This window comes from Meleagris gallopavo, chromosome 1, assembly GCF_000146605.3.
Source record: "Meleagris gallopavo isolate NT-WF06-2002-E0010 breed Aviagen turkey brand Nicholas breeding stock chromosome 1, Turkey_5.1, whole genome shotgun sequence".
Lineage (NCBI taxonomy): Eukaryota > Metazoa > Chordata > Aves > Galliformes > Phasianidae > Meleagris > Meleagris gallopavo.
The window spans coordinates 80,239,921-80,262,589 of NC_015011.2; the positions used below are offsets into that span (position 1 = coordinate 80,239,921).

A 22,669-nucleotide genomic window follows, 5' to 3' on the forward strand; every position below is an offset into this window, starting at 1 on the left:
GTCATTATTATTACTATTACTATTGCTATTATTATTATTATTAGTTTGCGGTGGTGTTTTTTTTTTTAGTCATTTGTATTGCGCTCTCTTGAGAGCAATGAAAAGAAATCAAAATGCTTTTGTGAGTTGTGACAGAAGAGTGCAAATAGATTGATTAAAAACGCTGTTTCTTTTTTTAATTTAAACAGAGCAGAGCCTTGTGGGTAATGTGCATAATGTATGCTTGGTGGTAACAAGCTGGCTGTGGTGAGAGAGGAAGAAAGTGAGAGAGAGAGGAAAAAAATTGGAAGTGGAGCCAGTGTTGTTCTGCCTTTAAACACAAGATTGATTTTACATTTTCCCTGCGTGTCACTTTCATTACTAGCAAATTAATCCTTCTCTCTCAGGCCTGAAACTTATTTCTGGGGTTTCTCATAAGAAAATAGCTTTTGGTGTTCTGCCTGTTCTTAAAAAGGGAGCTCAGGGCTTGACTACATGAGGAAGTTGCACTCATTTAGCTAAATGTGTAATTTTAAGATTGACCCTGTTACAGAGGTGCAAATGGCTGGTTTGTTTTCATTTTGTTTAAGTCTGCTATGCAACTGCCTATACTGACAGAAACACAACCATCTAGAAATGATGCAATGGTGTTGACTAGGTGGTGAGTAGCATCAGTTCGACTACGTTGACAAAAAGTTACCTCTTCACAACTACTGCATCTGGTCCAAATAAAAAAAAAAGCCTGTGGCTGGAAGGATCAAGCCCTCAGGAAACCTCAAGGAGGGAGAATGGGAGATGTTCCTCACCCTAAAACTGCTTTGCAGAGCAATGCTTTGGAGCACAAGGATCTGCCATGCTGCTGCAGCCCTCTGGATCTCGGGGAGTTTCTAGGCCTAATAAGGGGCCAGAGTTATTGAGCTCTTATTTCAGGTCAATGATTGCAGGCAATTTTATAGTTAAATAATTTCACTGCCTGAAGCTACAGTGATATTGCAAGTTGAGCAAGCCGTTTCACCACTTCTGGGTTTCTAATGAGGGCTTAGTGGGACCACTCTCTCTTCAGTCTTCAGATCACAGTACCAACCTTAGAAATTTGTACATGCTTTATTTCCATTTAAATTACCTGGTGTACATAGAGCTTAAATAATTTTGTTGATGACCACTTGGGTCATTGCCTAGATAGCAAATCCTCTTGCTTTGTTGTTTGACTCATCTGTATTGGTGCCTCTGACAAAGTGAGAGGGCTCTTCTGATTCAGTTTTGGCTCAGAAAGCTGGAGTGTGACCTATTGCCACTTCCTTTGCTATGTTAACTTTAACATTTTCATTTACATTCCGTTTAAAATGAGTAGGTAGATCCCAGCTGGCCACGCTCCTGTAGAAGCACTTGCCAGAGTGGTCCAGGTCTGTTGGGATCCACAGCACCATACAGGCTCCCATAACAGGGCTGTGTCTGAGACCTGCAGTAGCTGGCTAACATCTGGGTTAATGCAACAGCAATTTCTTACCATCAACTGCTGTCACAGAATGGAAGTATAAGAGTATGGTTTTCGGGCTGGATTGGGCAGGGTGCTGCAGTCCAATCGACAGTGGTGACTCATAATTAACTCGGGAAGGTTAGGAAGATGGTCTTTATTTTTCCTGCTTGAATATCAAAGAGCGCACAAAAATAGCCATTTGCAACGACAGTGAAGATTCTCTCCTATCAGTGAAAATACAGCCTATTTTATCTGACCATAGGTCAGGTGTTTATTTGGATTAACAAACAAAAGGCATGCCAGATGCAAGGAGGAGAGAGACTGCTTTTGAATCAAAGGACTCTTATTTTGTCTTTTCCTTCTGAAAACTCTGGTGGCAGCATTTCAAGATGCTTAGGCTACGTTTCAGTGAAAGTGACTGCCAGCTTTTCCTTTGCTGTGTGGTGGCCAATTCTGATAGAGGATCTGGTATGTGATTAGGCTTCTAAAGTGGCAGGTGGGGGAGTGCATCCACTTATAGAGTTATTGTTAAAATGAGGAGCTTTTGGGACTTCTCTGCAGGAACTCAGGATTGTTGGAAATGTTCCATCAGATTTTTCAAAAATGCTCACTTACAGACAGGCAAATCACAGTTTTTACTGCTGTCTTCTGGATTTACAGGAGCCTTGAGAAAGCCATTGGCTTCTCTTTGAGCATATGCTCGTTCAAGCACACCTGCGCAGAGCAAAGGAGAAGAAATGGCTGCGCTGTACTCAGTTCCATTCTGTCTGACTTCAAGGGGAAGGAGCCAGTGAACATCTGAAGTACTTGCTGCTACTTACTGGATACAAGAACTTGTAGGAATGTGGACTGATTATCTTCAGTGTGAACAGTGTGGTGTATTATTGACATCCCTATCCCATCCATGCCTGCTCTGATGTGTGAGATTGTCAGCATCATTTTTAGATACGCTGTGCTACCCAATGGACTCCTGGAAGAACATGTCATTTGGAAAACATTCACTGTTGCAGAATGGACCCAGCAGCAGAAGAGAGTGTCCTATAAGAGTAGAAGTGCTCATTCTGAGGGGGTTTTGGGGAGAGCAGGGATCGCTGCAGGGCAGGTGGGCGGACACAGGCAGAAGCATAGGGCTTGCACAGCACAGGATTTGCCCACAGTAGTGAAGTTTGTACCTTGTAGCTCTTCTTTTCCAATGACAGAGTTAATCAGCATTGTTAGCAAGGGAGAAAAAATTGAGGGTGAACATCACAGAAATTGAAAGGAATGGGAAAGGAATTTTGTACTGTCTTGTTTATCAAGAAACAGAATTTTACTGGGCCACGATACTAAATTACAAGCGTATTATCCTCATGCCTTCCCAGCTCCAGTGCCAGCTCTTTTCTTTTCCAGGTGAGGCATTATTGTGTTAATTCTTGCAGGAGGAGGGAAAAAACAAGTTCCAAGTGCCCCTGTTTGAAACGTCCTATCAGTGCATAAAATATGTCTGCGGATTTGAGAATTACGCTGACTTCAGAACAGTAAATTTCAGATAAATAATTTATCTCCTGCAAACACATTTCTGTGCTCTTACACATCCATTTGTTTCTGGAAAGCAGCGGGGGCGATGGGGAGGCAGAAGTGATTGGTGCTCACTGGGGAACTACCCGTGGTGCCGCCTGTAGCTTGGGTGTTGTTGGCTGCTGGAGGTGAGGTTTTGTTCTTGCAGCCACCAGCTCCCACATCATAAATAAAGCCATTTTGGAAACAAGAGGCACCTTGAGCTAAAACTGGCATTTCTCACAGTATTGGCAGATCAAGCCGGCAACTGTTGATTTTAAATGTTTAATGAGCAATATGTTGCTGATTCTGGTAATAATGTTGTGTTTGCCTAACCTTTCTCGATGTGCTCCCTTCTGCTGTATCGCTGGCAGGTTTCCAGGAGAGGAGGAAAGGGAAAGAAAATAAAAACCCACCAGGAAGGTTGAAGCAGGTGCAGGGAGAAGAGGAAGACTTGAACGAGTTAAGGAGAAGGAGCATAAAAGGAAGGGGTAGAACTTAATTAAAGAGAAGAGAGAGAAGCAGGATATTGATGCCATGCCAGAGTATTAAACGGGAGATTGCAGAAGATAGCTTTTCCCTGCAGTGATATTCATACTGAAGAAATTGGAAGAGAAAGACTGGGTGCTAGTATGAGATGGACAGGAAGAGCTGCGCAGAGCTGACTCCAGGTCCACAGCATTGTCGAAGAGTTCAGTCAGCTGGTTAAAAGCAGGTGGATTGGAAGAGAAGAAGCATGGTGTAAATCAGTTAAGATGCTCAGTTACTTCTATGTCAGGCTCATGCAGTGCTCACTCTGAAGGCTGTCAGCAGTACACTGTATATTTTCCAATTTGTTTTTGTTTGACCTGTAGTTGAAAACCCTGAGTCATTCATCATAACCTTCTGTGACACTGGGTAGCAGGCTGTGGCTGTATTGAGGTTATGTGCGCGTGGAGAATACGAGGGAGGCTTCCTCAACCAGTGGAGGTGGGAGCATGGAATGGAAACTAAAAAAGGCTGCTTTTCTAGTCGTAAATGGATACCGCATTCACCGCTGTGCTCATCCTAGACTAGATCCTCCCTCTGCTGGTGTGAGCGCTGACCACTGCTTGCTGTACAAGTCCAACCTCGTGCTTAATTTATAATGTGACTATTGTACTGGGGAAAGTACAAGACCGAAATACTGGAAGCTGAAGGCTTCAGTCTTCAGATCGGAGAGGTGTGGGACGGCAGGGTCAAACGCTTCCCACTCCAGTGCCTCAAGTTCTCTTCAACGTGAGTTACACAGAGAGTTACTGTGCAAAAACTGTGGAAGGTTTTTGTAATATCTTGATTGGGCTCTTGAGTAAGACCAGGCATTTTCTCATCTTTTAATCATTACCCGTTTGAATGATGCTTTAATCAATGCCTTTATGCCAAATGCTCACTGCCCTATTAGAAAGCCTCTTCTTGCTTTACATAATGCCTTATTTATTGCTTCCATTGTATGTACAGCACAATATATATTGTCCAGAAGGGAGATACAGATACTAGGTCATATGTGGTGAAGGAAGATTTTTCTCTTTTTAATGAGGAGAATATCAGCTTTGCAATGCTTGTTATACTTTTGTTTCCAGGCTGCTGCGTACAAATTGCATTATATAAAATTGACCACACAAATACTACGTATAGAAAAGTGTGATTTGAGACACTGTTAGAAATAGAAAGCAGCAGGACACAGAGGATGTATCTAAGAAAAGCCGTGCCAGAAAAAGAGCAGTGATCCACCCAGGCCATGTCTTTCCTCAAATAATGAGAGAGGCTTAAGAAGAAGATGGTGTCCTTCATTTATATAAGCTCCTTAATTTATTATTTTACTTCTGTGGGATAACCTGCCACCTCCTTAAGTTACTTGCTTCCTTGTTAAAAAGTAAGTGCAAAACATGAGTGTATGTTCCACATTAATTTTTCAATTTTTAAGAGCAAGTATGCATAGGATTGCTGAATTGACCTTCTCTTTCTGTTGTTTACTCTTTCCTTTACACCATCATTATATCTTCTATTGTTTGCCTGCCTTCTTGATAAATGCCTTAAGGACCGAAGTTGATATGTGCAAAAGATATTTTTGTGAGACTTGAGCTTTCCACCAGGGTCCTTAAGTATAAATAAATGCAGACTGTAATTGGTTCAAACCAAACACCTCTTCAGTAGGTCATCTTCAAGGAAATTTCCAGCAGACATGTTCTTTCACACGTGGCATTCTTTGTTGTCAACAGCTCCCAGTGATTTCTCTTTAACTCGATTAGTTGGAGGGGATTTTTTGTTCTGGTTTGTTTTTCTCTCTCTTCTTTTAATTCCATACAGCTATGAAGTAGAACAACCAAGTATTTCCCACTCATGTAATGCGAGATGGAATTGTCTCTCTTGTAACAATCTCCACATGTTTGCCATGTAATAGACAACTGTAAAAGCAAAACAAAGCTGCAAATACAGGAACTCTTCTCCCATTTGCTATTTCTCTATGAATGTTTTTGTCATTGCAGTAGTTCAGATGAGTTATGGCCAGGTTTTGGTCTTTTAGACAGAAATATGATTGGAAGGAGAAAAGAATAGGAAGATATGAGAAATAATAATAGGGGAAGAGAAGGAGAAGAAAGAGAGGGTAAGACAGAGAAGTGATAAGGCAAAAAGAGGTACGTGAGCTGAAAAAGAGGGAAAAGGGTGAAACAGTGGAAGCAGGAAGGTGATGGGTCAAGAGCAGGAAAGGTGATGGAGATCTCTGTGATGGCAAGCTCTGAGGCTTGTGAGCTTTTCTTGGCAGGACAGAACCCTGCAGAATTCAGTGTAATCTCTAGCCGGGCCCTTCAGTTTAGGGGCATATAAACAGAGGAAGATTTATTGTGAATTCTGGTTAATAACTTTCTCAAAGGGGAGAACTCCTGTATTCTCTTTGAAATACAATTTCTTGTCTCATAAACTGAACCAGCTGTGACTGTTCCCTCTGCACACAGACTTTTTTCATCTTCTTTCCTTTTTTTGCTGGGTGTATGCGTGTGATTTTGCTTAATGATTTTTCCCTGCAGAAGGGACCCAGAATGTGGTGCTGTACACAGTTTTGTGATCAGTGTCTTTGCACAAGCACAAGAAAAATGCTTTGGGCATTTTCTGCTTTTAGAAAGGAACAAGTGTTAGGCTATTAGTCTGAATCTAACTTAGACTGCATTTCTCATGAGTAAACTCAGTAGGAAATTCTGCAGCATCGTTCCCTACAAAGGCCCCTGCCTAACCTGAGATTCAATCTATCACCTAGTCTTCAGTGAAGGGGCTGGAAGGGCTGTTAGCACCTTCACAGCTGCCATGCAGTCAGCAGGGAAGGGACTATAGGTCAGCATTCCCTATGTCCTTTGTTCTCATCCCAGCTCTTAAGGCATCTCTTCCTGGACAGGGCTGATGATATACACCACAGAGCAGGTAGAGACCAGGATTCCCACCTCAAAAAGGAGACAAGGCCATCTCCCTCCTCGTGACTCTTAAGCAGTGCTGAATTGTCTCTGCCAGCATCATCTCTGTGGGTACTTTAAATGTTCACTCTTTATTTTCTTAATTGAAAAGAGCACAGCTTGCCCTTGGGCTAGTACAGAAATCTACCAGTGTTGTGGATGACTGAGTGAACAGAAACAGACAGGGAGTCATACCTTCCTACCTCAACTCACTGTCTACTCCAAGTTAAGGTGTTCAAATCCCTGAATCATTAGGCAAGTGATGCATGAGTTGACATAGCATGCTAGCAGAAATAGCATGTGCAGATGTCCAGAGGAGGTTCAAATTGAGAAGGTTAAATGTCAATCTTCCACTAATTTCTGTTTGGCAGGGGCTTGGGAAGGCTTCTGGCTTAAGAAAATACCTGAACAGGAATCTCAATCTCTCATTCCACCAGCTTTCTATCATGACTTCCTACATGTACCTTTAGATGGCAAAAGAACAGGGAATGGAAGAACCAGGATTTCCTTGCATGTGAGTGGAGATCACCTCATAGCAGACTGCATATGACAAATGCTCTTTGACAAGCTGCAAGTTAGCATCAGAGAATCATAGAATCACTTGAGTTGAAGAGGACCTTTAAAGAGTCAACTCCTCTGCAATGAACAGGGACATCTACAGCTAGATCAGGTTGCTCAAAGCCCCATCCAGCCTGACTTTGAATGTCTCCAGGCACAGGGCATCTACCACCTCTCAGAACAACCTGTTCCAGTGCCTCACTACTCTTAGCATAAAAATTTTTTACTTGTATCCAATCTAAATCTTCCCTCTTTTAGTTTGAAGACATTTCCCCTTGTCCTGTCACAAAAGGGGAGGTATTCCATCCTTTGGATCATTTTAGTGGCCCTTTTCTGAAGGCGCTCTTATAGGTCCACGGCTCTTATGTATTGAGGACTCCACATCTGGATGCAGTACTTCAGGTGAGGCCTCGCCAGCACAGAGTAGAGGGGCAGGATCACCTTCCTCAACCTGCTGAGTGTGCAGCTCAGCATACAGTTGGCTTTCTGGGCTGAGGCACGTTGCTGGCTCATGTCCAGCTTGCTATCCACCAGTACCCCAGGTCCTTTTCAGCAGAGCTGTGCTCCATCCTTTCATCCCTTGGTTTGTACTCATAGTTGGGGTTCCTGTGACCCAGGTACAAGACCATGCATTTGGCTTTGTTGAACCTCATGAGATTCTCCTGGGCCCACTGCTTAAGCCTCTTTAGGTCTCTTTTGAATAAAATCCCATTCCTCGGGTGCGTCAACTGCATCTCACAGTTTGGTGTCAAACTTGCTGGTGGTGTATTGATCCCACTGTCGATGTCATTGATGAAGATGACCCCTGAGGGGTGCCACTCGTCACTGATCTCCATCCAGACACTGATCCATTGTCCAGCCCTTCCAGGGCTGTGTGAAAAGTGCTGGAGCTTGCCTTCTGGATCTCCTGTGGTGCTGGGATTGTTAGTGGGCTAAAAGTACAGCTTCTTCCTTGTCTTCTTGATTCATTAATCACAGACTGTCTCATAATATGAAGCATTTCTATTAGCTGAGGCCTTTTACAGGACTCATCCGCATTTGAGAAGGTAGCACTTATTTATCTAGAAATGGGAGGGTAGTTAGGTAATGATGTGCTTTATCTGCCTTTAATATGATGGAACAAACAGAAAATAATGAGGAGGCACCAAACTTTCTCACTCTGTCCCTAGGCTTCATTATAAAAGATCATAGAGACATATTATCTATCTTCTGACTTGTATGTTCCATGCATGTATATATACCATGTAAATGGCAAAGCTGCTAGCAACTTTGAGTTGCGTGTGAGCAGTTTACCACAGATCAATATAACTCAAATACAGCTGAAAGGCTCAGAGATGAGTAACTGCTTGCGTGTTGTATTTCCAGCCAACACTATCTACTTTTCTCTGCTTTCCCATGGCAATACACCTTGCTTAGACTAACCCTGTACATCCCCTCCATTTTTAATCAACCTTTAACTTGTATCTCTTGCTTTTTGTCTCATTTCCTTATCTTTCTCCCTTTCTGTAATTTTCCTTCAGACTTATTTTTCACCAACTATCTTCTTTATGCTTTTTTTTTGTTTTGTTTAATTTGTGTTTTGTTGTCTTACTTAGTTCTTCCCCGGTTCTCCATTCTGCTTCCTTCACCTCTTCATCCCTCTCTTTCCTGCTCTATTCATCCCTATGTAAGCTCAAACTGCCTAGAAATTATCTCAGGACCATCTGCAGCATTAAAAAAAAAAAAGTCTCCACACAAATCCACCATTTTAACGTAGTTAACATTCCTCTCCTCCTTCAACTGTTCTGAAATTGCAGACTGCATAAAATCCCACCAGGATATTGACATAACCTATAAGCCGGGAAGTTGTTTTAATCAAACCCAGCATCCCACTTGGAATGCTGGACCTAGAAATACAAGGACAGCAGTTTAGAGAGCAGCTGAGAAATAGGGAAATAAGTGCTTGGGGAGAGGAGGTTTAAGAACCATTTTTTTTAATTATTATTTCAATTCCTTCTGGTCAGAAGTTGCAGGACTTTTTTTTATTATTTTCTTTTTTTCCATTGAGTCCTCATCTACACAGAGTGCTCAGATGGAATATTGTTATTGGAGATGTGATAAAAAGGAATTAGATTCGGTGTCTGGATTATTAAGAGGGGTTCTTATCTAGTAAAAGTGTCAGAGGACCTCAGTCCACGGGACACGGATGATTACTGTGGATGAATTCCTGGTCCTTGGAGGCCAGATGGGAGGGCACAATTGTCGTGTTCCCCCCTCCCTGTAAAATTTAGAGCAGCCTTGGCTGAGCCACTTATAAAAGTGTCTGTTACGTTGCTTGGAAAGCAGCGAACCAAAGAAAGAGCAGAAGATAGCCAGAACTATTTGTCAGTTTTGAACTTGTGAACTCCACCTGTTTCCCTCAGTCCACGTTTCAGTCCAGGTTTCTATCTTTGTCCGTGTGTGACTGGCCTCTACAGATCAGCAGGCGAGGACAAGATATTGACAATTGCAGATGCTTTCAGTGGCGATGCTGATAAAGAGGAGAAGGGGCTGCAGTAAAGGAGAGGTGACCCAAATCTGCGTACTGTGGTGCTAGTCAATATGCCTGTGTTGATGCAAGCCAATGTGACAACACTCTAGTCTGCCAGGACTAGGGAGAAGTGGCCCATTTGCAGCCTTGGTTTGTGCGTAGGCAGCGTAGAAACCCACATGAAGCATACAGCTTTTGCGTTGCGGTGATGAGCGACAAGGGGAGATTTCTGTCCCCAGCCAGTGATCAGTTTATTCACTCAAGTATGAGGATTGATAGCACTTGTCACTATTAGCCCAGCTAATGTAGCTGCAGATGCTACATTTAATCATATAAACTATGTGGCGCAATTGCAGAACAAGGGCCTCTGGACCGTTGGAAAAGCGAGCGGAGCAGATTCCTGAGGGCCTGGTGGAGAACTGCGATCAGTGTGCATGCATGTGACAGAAAACAAGAGGATGCGTCCTGCTTCTGCACAGCACTCTGAGTAGGGGTGTGTGTTTGTGTGCATGCATGTGTATGATCTGCTGAATGCACATGAGAGAGCAAACTGAAAGGATCTTGTGCATGAGAACAAGAGTATGCAAGAAAAAAGGCAGAGTTCCACTGTGCATGGAAATAAGGAAAGGAGAGGTTGCAGCAGTTCCGTGGGATGTGCCCACTCCACTGTGGCTGTCTTTCATGTTACCATATCCCTGACAACTTAGTCTTGATATCTGTGGGCAAATGGGGAGACAGAGCTGCTCAGCTTTGTAAAGCAGAGAACAGCTTCAAAATGTTTAAGACCAGTGCTCTTCAACAAGGTGTTTGTAGTACTGTGAGGAGAAAAGAAGCTAGAAGGAAGCATGACAGACCTTTGTCCTGCTAGGAGGCCATGCAGGAGTGGTGTCTACCTGGGTCCAGAACTCATCTGAGCACAGCACTAGCACAGAACAGCTTCCCACCTTTCCCACCTCTCAGTGTCATCCCCTTGCTGCAGCAGGGGCCAGAGCAAATGCCTGAGGAGTGTGGAAGGGCAGTGCTCAGTTCTGTTGCCGTGGGCTGAACTCAGGCTTTGTGAGAGGCTCTGGAAATAGCCCCACTGACATGAGATGGGCCACACCTGGACTGCGGCCTAGGTAAGAGGGATCAACCCTGAAATGTTCCCATGAAGAAATGGAGCCCTTTTCCGGTCACATCTGCCAAAATGGTGCTTTTTCTTGGGCGAGCACATAGCTGTGTAGAGGCAGGCACAGTGCAGCCCTTGGGACAGTGAAGGCAGTTCTCCAAACTAGAGAGGAAGCAGAGGAAGCTCTCCTGTACCCAGGCAAGATTGCAAGCATCTCCTGTGTTTGTTTTCCTGCCTGCCAGTCTTCCCTTGCGCACCTCATCATGTGAATGCTCTGCCATGCTTTCAGTCCCGGCTTCCATGCATACTTTCCCCCATTCATGTACCCATGCATATACGCAGTTTTACTCACTTTCTCTTACTGCTCAGCTCTTTTACTAAGCTCCAACATGGCTGCATTCAGAACAAGACCAGCAAATGTCAGGGTTAAAAATGAATGTGTAGGGAAGCTCATATCCTGCTAATATAGACCCCGAGGGGGAGGGTATTCACAAATGCAGATAGCTGTGGCTTTTGCTGAAGAGGAGCAAGGGGGATGAAGGTCTGGCCCAGCACCTAGCCCTTCAAATGAAGTGACTTGTCAAGTATGCAACTGTGGCCAAGATACTAGAAGCAGTAAATTTAGCGGCACTCACTTCCACTGACAGCCTGTCATGTGCTTGAAACATAAATAGTGGTGGAGACAAATCACTGCTGTTTTCCTATTAAGCTTTGGCCCACTGGCCTCCCAGCTTGCCAGCAGCATTTCTACCTAGCCTGTTGCCATGCCTCATCTCAGGGACGGATGGGCCTCCCCATTGTAAGCTTTGGAAGTCGGGAAGGGAATTATCGTGCTGTTATTTCCTCAGGTGTCCTTGGTGTCTGGGTACTTGCTCAGCAGCTGATGGATTTCTCACTCAGGCCGTGTGCTGTCAATCCCTCCTCCCTCTGCCCAAGGTTGAGGGGACATGGGCCCTCTCCCTGGAGGTCTCAGGGTTTTCACCCCTGTCCCTGGTTGCTTCCACGTAGCCTCACAAGGTCGTGCTGATGGAGTAAATGAGGTGCTGATTTGAATAGGGGAGCAAAGGTGACATTTTCCAGTGCACCTGAGTGACTTGCAAGCACAAATGCCATCAAAAGCTGCTGGGTCTTGTTCTGTTAAAGCATTTAGAAGCTTTTGGAAACCTTGTTTTCAAGCATTAATTATTATATAACCATTTAATAAAACATGTCATCAGAAGCTTACATTAATCTTTACAGAGATGAGAGATCCCTTAGTGCTCTAAATTGAAGAATCAGCACATTTTCCCTTCTTCCCTCTCACCTATCAGGTGTGATTCCTCTTCCCTTCTCTCCTTGAGGAAGATGAAATCGTGCCAGTGATTAAGGTGTCCTGCTCTGTGTTGGTTTAATTAGAATAACTGCTATTTCAGCTATGGTAAAACTCTTGTGCTAATAAAACACCTTTCTCTTCAGGAAGGTTGCAGAAAGGAGCCAATGAGTCTGGCACATAAAATGAAGGTTTCTCATGCTCTCTCGGTCAGTGTTTTTGGTCTGCCTTCTATACCCTGTATCCAGTACAGTTGTTGAAGTTTTCTGTAAGCATCATGGAAAGAAAGAGCACTGGGACAAAGGCAATGAAATATCTTTTTTTTTTCTCAGACTTTCTTGTAGTCTCTCAAGGTAACGTGGAAGAAATGGGAAGGTGTTTTGAAACTGTTTCTTCTACTTATCATCTTCTGCTTTCTCCCTTTCTGATCTCCCACTTTCCTGATGGGAGAGGATCTAACTCGTAGCTATGATTTTCAGTAGAGCTGATGACCAGCAGCTGCACTTGCAACTGCAGGAGCAGCATCTGGGAGCTGAAGAGCTCAAAATCAGGGCCTGTATTTCCTCACTGCTTGCCTCCCCTGCGCAATTGTATAATCTGCAAGATGAGCAAAAGCCTTCCTCCTCCTTCGCAGTCAGCCTTGCTGGTTTGAGGGAGAGAGAGAGACTCCCTGTTCTTTGTAAAGCAAGGGCGTGTTTAATAGCATAGGAATTACATACCTTGTGCTGAGGCAGTCATTTATCTGGACCAGTATCACTATGAATCAACAGCAGATAACTCAGATGATAGTATCACAGGAGCCAGCCCAACTGATCTGAAGTTCCTGCTGTGTACGAGCCCAGGCAGTTATCTTAGCAGCGCACTCCAACCTGCTCGAATCTTCTGTGATCATTGTTTTGATACCTGGCAGTGCTTCGTGCACACTCTGTATTAAGAGCAGCCACCCAGCCTCAGCTTCCAATCCCCCATGTCCCCTAGAGAATAGTCCCCTTGCTCCTTTCATGAATGACAGGTATGGTGATGGTGTCAGGCAGTCTCTGTGCTGGACCTAATTGAGAAACATTGCAGCAGGGAGAGTGGCCAACAGGAAAGCAAACAAAATGATTTTTCAAGGAGCTAATCCACTAATACAAATATTGGCGCCAGGCATCACAACACACTGACGTGTTTTTGAAAGGGTAAATCTTGCTGAGGGGTGGCTTAACTCTTTGACCCCATTTCTACAGTTGAAAACTATAGCTGTGTAAAAGATCAGCGGAAAGATCCAGGCTGATACGGAAATCCCTGGTCTTTACGTTTTAGCTGTGAACTCTGTGTTCAGAGTAGCCTCACTGAAAACAGCGATGAGCTACAGGAATTGCAATCTTGCAAAAGCACATGAGATTCAGGGACTGTGTGATCCGTCCGTGAAATGATTCACTCCGGCTTGCAGAGAAAGAACAGCAAAATATGTAAGCTTCTGAGTTAATGCTGTTTCCCATTTCAAGTAAATCTGGGACAGACTTAGGCCTTCTTAGGCCTTTTTCATGTTCTGAACATATAAGCATGGAATTCCGTGAGCTACACTGAATCTTTGTGTTATTTTTATTTTTTATATTTCTTATAATGTTTGTTATGTTGAAGTTCTGGGTTCATTCTTACCCCTTCTTCTCAAAAAGTGCAAGTGTGCGTAACACAGAAGGCAATGAACTCGCATTTAAAAACAGGGAAACATTTTTGTGGATACCAACGAAAGCACGCAGCTTGATTCTTGCACAATAGTATATTGAGCATGTCTTGCTCTACACAGGACACAGGACTCTTGTAAAGAACATAAGAAGGATATTTAAAGATGCCACCAAGCACAGACCAACCCTGTAGTTCTTACACTGGCAGACTGGCACAACCAGTACCACTGAGCACCATCACATGAGGTTTCCCAAAGTTCTAGGCCTGACATAAGGGTTTATGGAATTAAAGTGGGGACATTGTAGTCCGTCCCTGCTCTCTGCTGGCAGGATAGAAGCAATCTGGTTCAGCTGTGCTTTGTGGAAAATGTCCCAGAATGGACTTCTTGCTGTTATCTTTTCTTTGGCCTTGGGTCCATAGGGAAGAACTTGTCAAATTTGTCTTCAAACTGCTTAACAATGATAGCACAAGTGCTTTGTCCAAGACAGAAAAACTTGTAGGGGAAGGAATAGAAGAGGCCAGACGAGAGGGAACCAGGTGACCCAGCCACTGGAGACAGTAGTGATTGGCTGCTTTCTGTTGCATTTTAATTACCTTTCGTTGGTCTCGATGGCATGCAGAAAACCCCAGTCCCATGCAGCAAGCCTTCCTGTGCTTAACACAGTGGGCAACAAACCCCAGCTGTGCTACCGTCCATGACTGCACATCACATAACTCCCAAACTCAGGCTGCTGGGCCAGCAGTGGCATTCCTTGTTGGACCTCCTGCTTTCAACCAGCTTTTTATTAGCTGCTCCAGCACAGTCCCCTCAGCCCCAAGGTCTTCTCTACCTTTCCCTTCCAATGCATGGTTTTATTCAAGCATCTGGTGTCATCGCAGGGATTCCTCTAGCTGATTATGATATCTGCTTCACATTGTAAAGTAACCTCCAATTTTGGGGATGGAGGAACAGTGCAGCTATTGGTTTGTTCGTGTTTGTATGTCATTTTCTTGGCAGTGGGATTAGTACTTGATGTTTCTTAGCACTGTCCTAACATAACTCACATCGCAGCATGCAACATTTAGGGAGCATAATACTGAAGCTGTGACATTAGATGACTTAATTTACCTTGTAGCTGATAATTTACTTTATACATTGGCATCACGGCCAAGTTTTGTGCAAGAGCAATTTAGCTATAAAAAAAATGCTGTTTCTGTTCATTAAAAAAGTGTTAGCAAACTTGGGTCCAATTCAATAAGTCATGGTATGTGGGGAAAAGAAAAAAAAAAAGAAGAAAAGAGATGGACATCTCAAGCTGAGGCAGAATGAAATACCTTTTTCTGATTCAACAAAACCAAAGTTTGGTATTTCAGAAAGAGATTTCCTTTTGTTTGTCCACATGTGAGTTTTGAACAGAAAAAAATGTACTCAGTTATTGAGACATAGTGGTCTCTTGCACACCTGCTCTGTGCCCATACCCAGTGGTATGTGCATGAGACGACCTTTAGTGGTCACTTATGAAAAGGGAGAGCAGGAATTTGGAGACAGAGGCTGCTTTCATCCAGAGCTGTTGTACGTGCACGCTAGGTGCGTAGGGTTTGGAGGAGGGTCCTCATGAGGTGTGCAGGCTTTCTGAGCTGTTGGGGCACAGTCTGTGGCTGGAAAGGCACAGCAGCCAGCTCTGCACATAAGGAGAAAATGGGATCGCTTTTGAGCAAGGTCCCACGAGCACCAGGAAAAGTCATGTCAGGGTATTTCCTCCTGATTTGACTCATTCGCATCCATGGAACCAGAGATTGGCCAGAGCTCTCACTGGCACTGCACTAGTTTTTTGGTTTATGTGTAATAGCTACAGACCTAAGGGCATGGGAGGCATGAGGCCAGCTTGAGCAATAAATACCTGCTGTGCTTTGCTCCCTGAACAAAGTAATTATTGCCTTATTACATCTGATCCCTCTCTTCCTGTCCCTCTGGCAGTGGCGACTCCATGGCAGCCTGTGCCTCTGTGCACCGTGCATCTCTGTTTGCCACCATCTCTCTTCCTGCCTTTCTGTCTCACTCCTTGGCTCAATGCACTTCTCTGTGTCTGTAGCTTGCCACCATTTTCTTTTTTTCTCAATCCCTGAAGAATCTCACTTTGTTTCCATTTCCCTCTCCCAGCTTCAGCTTCTGTCCCTCTCTTTGTTCCCTCTCTATTATCTTTCATTTTCTCCATCTATTTTTCTCCGTATCCTGTGCCATGCTCATTTTTCTACCTTCCCTCCTTGTCGTAGCATTGTAGCACCGGCGGTCCCTTTGCTCATCTACCATCTGCTGCTCTCCACTGATCTCTTTGCTAAAAACAAGCTTCTTCAGCTAAGGGACAGAAAAATTGCCAAGCTCATTGGAATCTGTGATGGGTGAGGAGACGGAGGCTGATAAACGAAAACTTCAAAGTTTTGAATTAAAAAAAAAAACAACTCCCAGCTAGATGTAAAACAAGAAAATGACGTCTAAGTCTCCTGTGGCTATTTTTGTCTTTTAGAAGTCTATTTCTAGGGAATACAAGTTGCAGAGGGAAGAAGGAAAGTTAAGAGGGCAAGACCTTCAACAGTAAATGGACAGTGCAGAGGGAATAAAAACTTCAGCATTGGAAGTCGCTACACACAAAATACACCACTTCAAATGGCATTTATTGATTTGCACTCCTTTTTCATCCCCTTGCATCTTGTTTTAGGCAGAGGAGAGCCCAGCCAGGACACATAGCCCCTTCTGCTCTCCCCTCTTCACAACTACAAAGAGGCTTGGAAGAAACACAAAGAGGAAGAGCATCTGATCTCTTTTTGCACATACCAAATGCAAACTTTCATGGAGCTTGAGCTTCAGTTTAATAGAAGAACACAACGGAATTAAAAAAAGAATTGCACTGAGGAAATTTCTGCACAGGGAGGAGCCCAGTGTTGGAGGCACAAAAAGGAGAGGATGGCATACATCATGGCTGCCACCTCTGCAAGAGCACCCATTTCTAAAATGTCCATAAACACATGGGGAAGGTTCAAGTCTGTATTTCTGCATGCACAGTGTGATTTGGCAGCATGGATGAGAACATAGGCAGGTGTGCACATCAATGGGGGATAATATGCAGAGGGGCTTCTGTGGGGGCTTCTGTGAGGGCACATCCATGGGCTGGGGAGAAGGATGCTTCTTGCCAGTAGGCTGGCACTGCAGGGCTGGTTTGCTGTTAGGGTTCATGATTTAATTTATGAACCCAGGGGATATGAAATGTGGCTGAGGCAGGCAGGTAGAGGGGACACACAGAAGGCCCCTCACAGCAAAGGAGTTGCCCCAAAAAAGACAATACAGATGGGGGACAGCCCTTGTGAGCAAGGACGGTTTTGGCAGTGAGGCCAGGATTGTTCCCCTGGGCAGTGCACTTAAGGCAGATGTTTTCTGTTAGTGGAGAACAGAGCAGCTCTCTTGCCATGAGCTGGCAGTCCCGCTCTTCACCTAACAGAGTATGTTCTTTGTTGTATGCACCAGAGAGCAGTGCCCCAACCTTCTCCCTCCCCGCTTTGATAAACTGCATTGTGACAACCATCATTTCCCTGCCAAAGCTGGCTTCTGTGCCGAAACATTTGTAAATTTGCTCTGTGTATGGAGCTGTGTTTCTGTTCCCCCCGCCTCACTTTGCCTTGGAGGTTAGAGTTAATATGACTCACCTAATCTGGCTGCCAAGGTGAATTAGTGAAAACATCTCTACAGCTCTGTGCAAGATATCACAACCTGACATTTTTCTAACACACCGTGATATATCTTTTTTCTCTCTCTGATGCGTACTATGACACCTCAATTTTATATAAATGCTCTTTGTTAGGAATGGTTAATGTACTCTAGGGAGACAGGGCTGCAAGCAAAGGGGTCCTACTTTCAATGGGGATTAACCGAGTTGTTATAGGAAAATGTTGATGCCCAGGATTGAAACAGATCACTGCTGCAGGGACAGGATCAGTGATACCACCACTACTGTTTCAGACAGCCTGTCACAGAAACTTCTCCTGAAGTGGTATGCTCATATCTGCATCCTAGGGCAGAGGAATGAGGAGCTAAGTAGGCTTGGTGGTATCTTCAGCTTCCCTTTTACACAGAAGCCTCCCTTTCACACATGCTGGTAGAGCTCCACTGGGCAAAGCAGCAGTCCTCATGTGAATCACCTGCTGGGAAGGGCTGCAGCTTCCATTGGTGCTGGAAGCCCTTCTGCTGGACACAGCACATGGTTTTAAGTGCATGTGTATACATCAGAGAGGAGCTGAAAAATATCTTCACTTAGGAAATTGTGCACTTCTTAGGATACTTTCTGGAGCCCCTATGATGCAGTGCTCTGATAGACAGACTTAGCAGCACCCCTAATGAGGGTGCCACTCCATTAGAGCTGGTAAGTCACCCTCAACCCTTTTTTCATTACAGTGACAGTCTTGTGACAAGGGCAAATTGCAGGAGAAGCAAGTCCCACTTGGAATGAGCCCTGTATATAAACAAGGCAGAACTGCAGAGCAAATGATTTGCAAAGCAGAGGCAAATTATGTTTTAACCTTTTCCCTGTAAGTCTTTCCTGGATGTCCAATTAACTTTCCAGTCAACTGGCTGACCTACCAACTGGGAGTGCTGCTGTGAGAGGAGTAGAGCGGTGGTTGTCAGCTCGGACTGAGGGTGGCATTTTCAAAGAGCATTATTAGCAGGCAGCAGCGTGTTAGAAGATGATGTGGGAATTAAAGGAGATCCCAGCCTCCCAACCAAAAATGATTCATGCTATGGCAAAAACACACCAGATGTATTGGCTATACAAACAGCACCACAGTGCAGAAGTGTTGCAATCCTCTGCCCGTGTTCAGCTGTGGCAATGTTTCGTATCTGAAATGCTGTGTACAGTTAGGGTGCTGTCAGAGAGATCTAAACGGAAAGAGCAAGAATGATCAAGGTCTACAAAACCTCACCTATAGAGAAAGGTTGAAAGACCTGGCACTATTCAGCCAAAAAAAAAACCCTGGTGACAATCAAGGGAAGAACATAAGTGATTTAAAGTTGATAAAAGGCTATTGCAGAGAAGGAGGGAATGATTTATTTGTTCTTTTTGTCTATAGTGGCAAAGACAAAAATAATAGCCTTAAATTGCAGCAAGGAAGACTTGGTCAGGCTGCAGTGAAATGGTTTCAGCAGCGAGGACAGGAACAGTCTGTCTGGAGAGACTGGGGAGCTTATCACTGGAGGGCAGGGCACGGCCATCACCAGGAAACAACCCTTGTGTCATGCTGAAGTGTGGGAATGGGCTTGATAGGCACTGAAGCTCCTTCCCATACCAGGACTGGCCTAGCCCTGCTCCTACAGGAGTTAATATTCTCAGACTTATTCATGAGTTACCCTACTGAAAAATACCTATGCAAATCCTGCCCTACCTCTTCCTCCAGGAACTCTGCCCTGGCTGTCCATAAGCACCAGCATAAAATTGAAGCAGTGTCTCAGTGCACTGGCAGGGCTTTGCCAATGGATTGCCTTGTAAAATATATGTTGCCATGCAGAAAGACATGCAGGTTTAGATGCTGTACTAAGTAACATGGTTTAGTGGGGAAATATTGGTGATAGGTGGATGGTTGAATTGGATGATCTTGTAGGTCTTTTCCAAACTTGGTGATTCTATGATTCTGTCATCGTAAGGCATCTCAGCTGACTGCTAGGAATGAGAAAACCTGCATCAGAGCAGTTGGAAATTTGAGATGTACCAATGAGGTATCCACTCATCTGAACATCTGGTAGGAGTTGGAGGAGGGATCACTGAAAGAAAGGGCAAAGCTTGTCTTTCTATGGGCTTAAAAGATGCATGTGCTGTGTCTCCATGACAGGGGATGGTTTTCCCTTAGAACGGTTCTGAAAATTGCCTGGAAAAAAGAAAAGGGCAGAAATAATGGTGTGACGGACAGATTTCTGAGCAGATTCTGAAGTTGCTCAAGTTCCTGTCTCTAGTGCAGAAGTCAAATCGCTCTGTGTGTGTGGTGCACCCAGCTTGCCCAGGCTTATATACTGCAGCAGCCAAGTGTCTGTGTAGTAGGATTTGTTGCAGGTGGCTATAGGGGACTTGAGCTCCGAAGAGGGGCTTAAATCAGTGCTGCGGAGCCAAGGAACAGCCCCGTCCTCCGGGCCTTGGCTGAGCTCCGTCAAACTAATGGGAAGTGGGCACAATTTCAGAAGTGCTCAGCACCCTTTGAGCAGACATTGTCTCCTGGGCAGAGTTTCACTGGAAAATCTGACTGCTCTCCTAGAAGCCTGAAAGAGTGTCGTTGTTGTGTTGATGTTTTCTTTGGGGGGGTAGGAGGGGAAATCTGTCCTGATTCTCGAGTCACAGCTTTCAGAGCTGTCCTAGTGAGGCAGCACAGCTTAAATGTGTCATTTCATGTACCGTAGATGGGGATTCGTAATGATTATTGGGCTCTACGGATCAAATGACACTTTATTTCTCAGTTTGGATGCGTTTAACTGTATGTAGCATGGTCTGATCGATGGCTCTTCAGGGTGGCAGCTGCTCTGAGAGGCAAAAAAACATTTTTCCCAGTTTGGCAGTGATGAAAGGGCTGCTGACAGTGCACCAGCATATCTGGGGAGCCAGCCACCTCTGGTCAAGCACATCAGCAGGCTGACTTCTCTCAGTCATACCACAGAACTCAGTCCAGCCTCACATGATGGAGATTGTGTCTATTGGGCAGCCTGTGCAACACTGTACTACCACTTGTGCTTCCTTCCCAATTTCCTGGACCTGAGTTTTCAATAACTAAATGAAATGCAAATATCTTGCTGATACGGCGTCTGAAATAACCTCGAAATAGCTCCCTCAGTGGCTGTTGTTTATTTGCAGAATAGCTGTTGTGATTGTTCCTCCATAGCAATTAAGCAGAAGGCTTCCCCAGTCTGTATGCCTACCAGAGAGCCATCACCTGTATTTTTCTGTTCTGCAGGAAAGGAGTTTGAAGGTGAGGAGGAGTACCTGGAGATCTTGGGGATCACACGAGAGCAGTCGGGCAAGTATGAGTGCAAAGCTGCCAACGAGGTCGCTTCAGCAGATGTCAAGCAAGTCCGGGTCACTGTGAACTGTGAGTACCTCGCAGGAAAGCAATCCTTGCCCACGGGCAAGGGTGGCTGTGGGGTAAATGGAGATGCCCTTCAGGTCCATATTAAAGGATCTGAAATGGGGGGGAGCTATAAGGCGCTTACCATAGGATGGAGTTTGTTCTTTAAATATCAAAATATGTAAGAAAAGGAGAGAAAAAAGGAGAGAAGAATCATCATAGAATGGCCTGAGTTGAAAAGGACCATAACGATCATCTAGTTTCAACCCTCCTGCCATGTGCAGGGTCACCAACCACCAGACCAGGCTGCCCAGAGCCACATCCAGCCTGGCCTTGAATGCCTCCAGGGATGGGGCATCCACAATCTTCTTGGGCAACCTGTTCCAGTGTGTCACCACCCTCTGAGTGAAAAACTTCTTCCTTATGTCTAACCTAAATCTCCCTTGTCTCAGTTTAAAACCATTCCCTCTTGTCTTATTACTATCCACCCTTGTAAACAGTCATACCCCCTCCTGTTTATATGTTACCTTCAAGTATTGGAAGGCCACACTTGGAAGGCTCTCCCCGGAGCCTTCTCTTCTCCAAGCTAAACAATCCCAGTTCCCTCAACCTTTCCTCATAGGAGAGGTGCTCCAGCTCTCTGATTATCTTAATGGCCCTCCTCTGGACCCACTCCAAGAGCTCCACGTCCTTCCTGGACTGGGAGCCTCAGGCCTGGATACAGTACTCCAGATGGGGCCTCACAAGAAGTTTCAATCTGTTGCCCCTCTCTCTCCCCTCAGAAGTTCTGGCCATGCCATGTTTTTACTCACTGATATTTGAGATAACAGCATAATAAAGAGCAGCTTCAGCAAGAATAGATAAGGTCCAGGCCAGCTCAGAGCAAGCATCCATTTGACTCGGCTGCGCTTACATGGGCATCATGCCCCAGTGACCTGAGGGAATGCATGGTAGAGGCACTCTTAGTGAGAGGAGGCAGAACATGACTTTTAAGCTAGTTTCAGGTCATGTGAAAAAAAAAGCCTTCTGTGCATCAATGCAGTACAGAAAAGTGTTTGGCGAAAGGGGCCTGCTATCCATCTCAGAGCACTCAGTGGTAGTGCCCTGTGGCTTACATCCCACTCCAGCTCCCGTGAATCCTCTCTGGGTGATGCTCTGCTGAGCAGGGCATGGACCACTTTGCCCATGCACACACAGAGGGCTGGTCCACCTCATCCTCCAGGTGTGCTCTTGCAGTGACATAAGATATGTCAGACCGCCTTCATTCCTATAACCTTGTATGTGTGTGTGGCCACCCCCATGCGTATGGCTCATGTTTGGCACTAGTTATTTGATAGCACCTGCCTGCTCTTTTCCCTGACTGGAGATGTAATAGCTCTGCAGCAAGGATGGATGAATGAGACATACACCCTCTCCTGACCTTCTTCTCCGGTGACTCACCGGAGCACTAACTTCAGCTGCAATTCAGGTGGTTACAGGCATGAGTCAGGGTGTGTACACGTGCCCTTGATTCATAGGTAGCACCCCCTGGGAGTTGGTAGGGGCAGACCTGGCAGCAACAAGTGGCTTCGCCCATCCCTATCTCATTTCCCACCACATGTGGTTTTAGGACATCTTTGTGCCATTCTTGCTCTTCCTTTCCCTCTGAGCCATCACATCAAGTCAACTTTTCTGCCTTGCTTTAGAAATCAAGGTTGCAGGCATTGCTTTTGAGGTCCCTGCAGCATCTTTGCAATCCAGACAACTTCGGGGGGAATTAGGTGTTCCTGCTTTTAGCAGGGGGTTTGGAACTAGATCATCTTCCAACCCAAACCATTCTATGATTCTATGAAAATTGGATGGTGGGAGTTTAGTAAAGGCTGCTACATGGGCAGGCTTAACCACTAGTGTGAAACTGCAGTAGCAGATTTAATGAACTAAAGCTTTTGTTTTATATGTGAAATGTGTAGTTTACTTTGTTGTTTGTAGGTTTTTCGGTGTTTTTTGTTTTTTT

At 44.8% G+C, this 22,669-nt stretch overlaps 1 protein-coding gene across 5 annotated transcripts in view; it reads left to right on the plus strand.

Annotated features, from left to right (window-relative positions):
• Nucleotides 1-22,669, plus strand: part of LSAMP (limbic system associated membrane protein) — a 974,787-nt gene that overhangs the window by 923,394 nt on the left and 28,724 nt on the right. For all 5 annotated transcript variants that reach the window (XM_019618792.2, XM_019618776.2, XM_019618784.2 and 2 more), the window contains one exon: nucleotides 20,566-20,700. In XM_019618792.2, coding sequence (XP_019474337.1) covers nucleotides 20,566-20,700 — 135 coding nt within the window. The remainder of the gene's footprint in view (nucleotides 1-20,565; nucleotides 20,701-22,669) is intronic.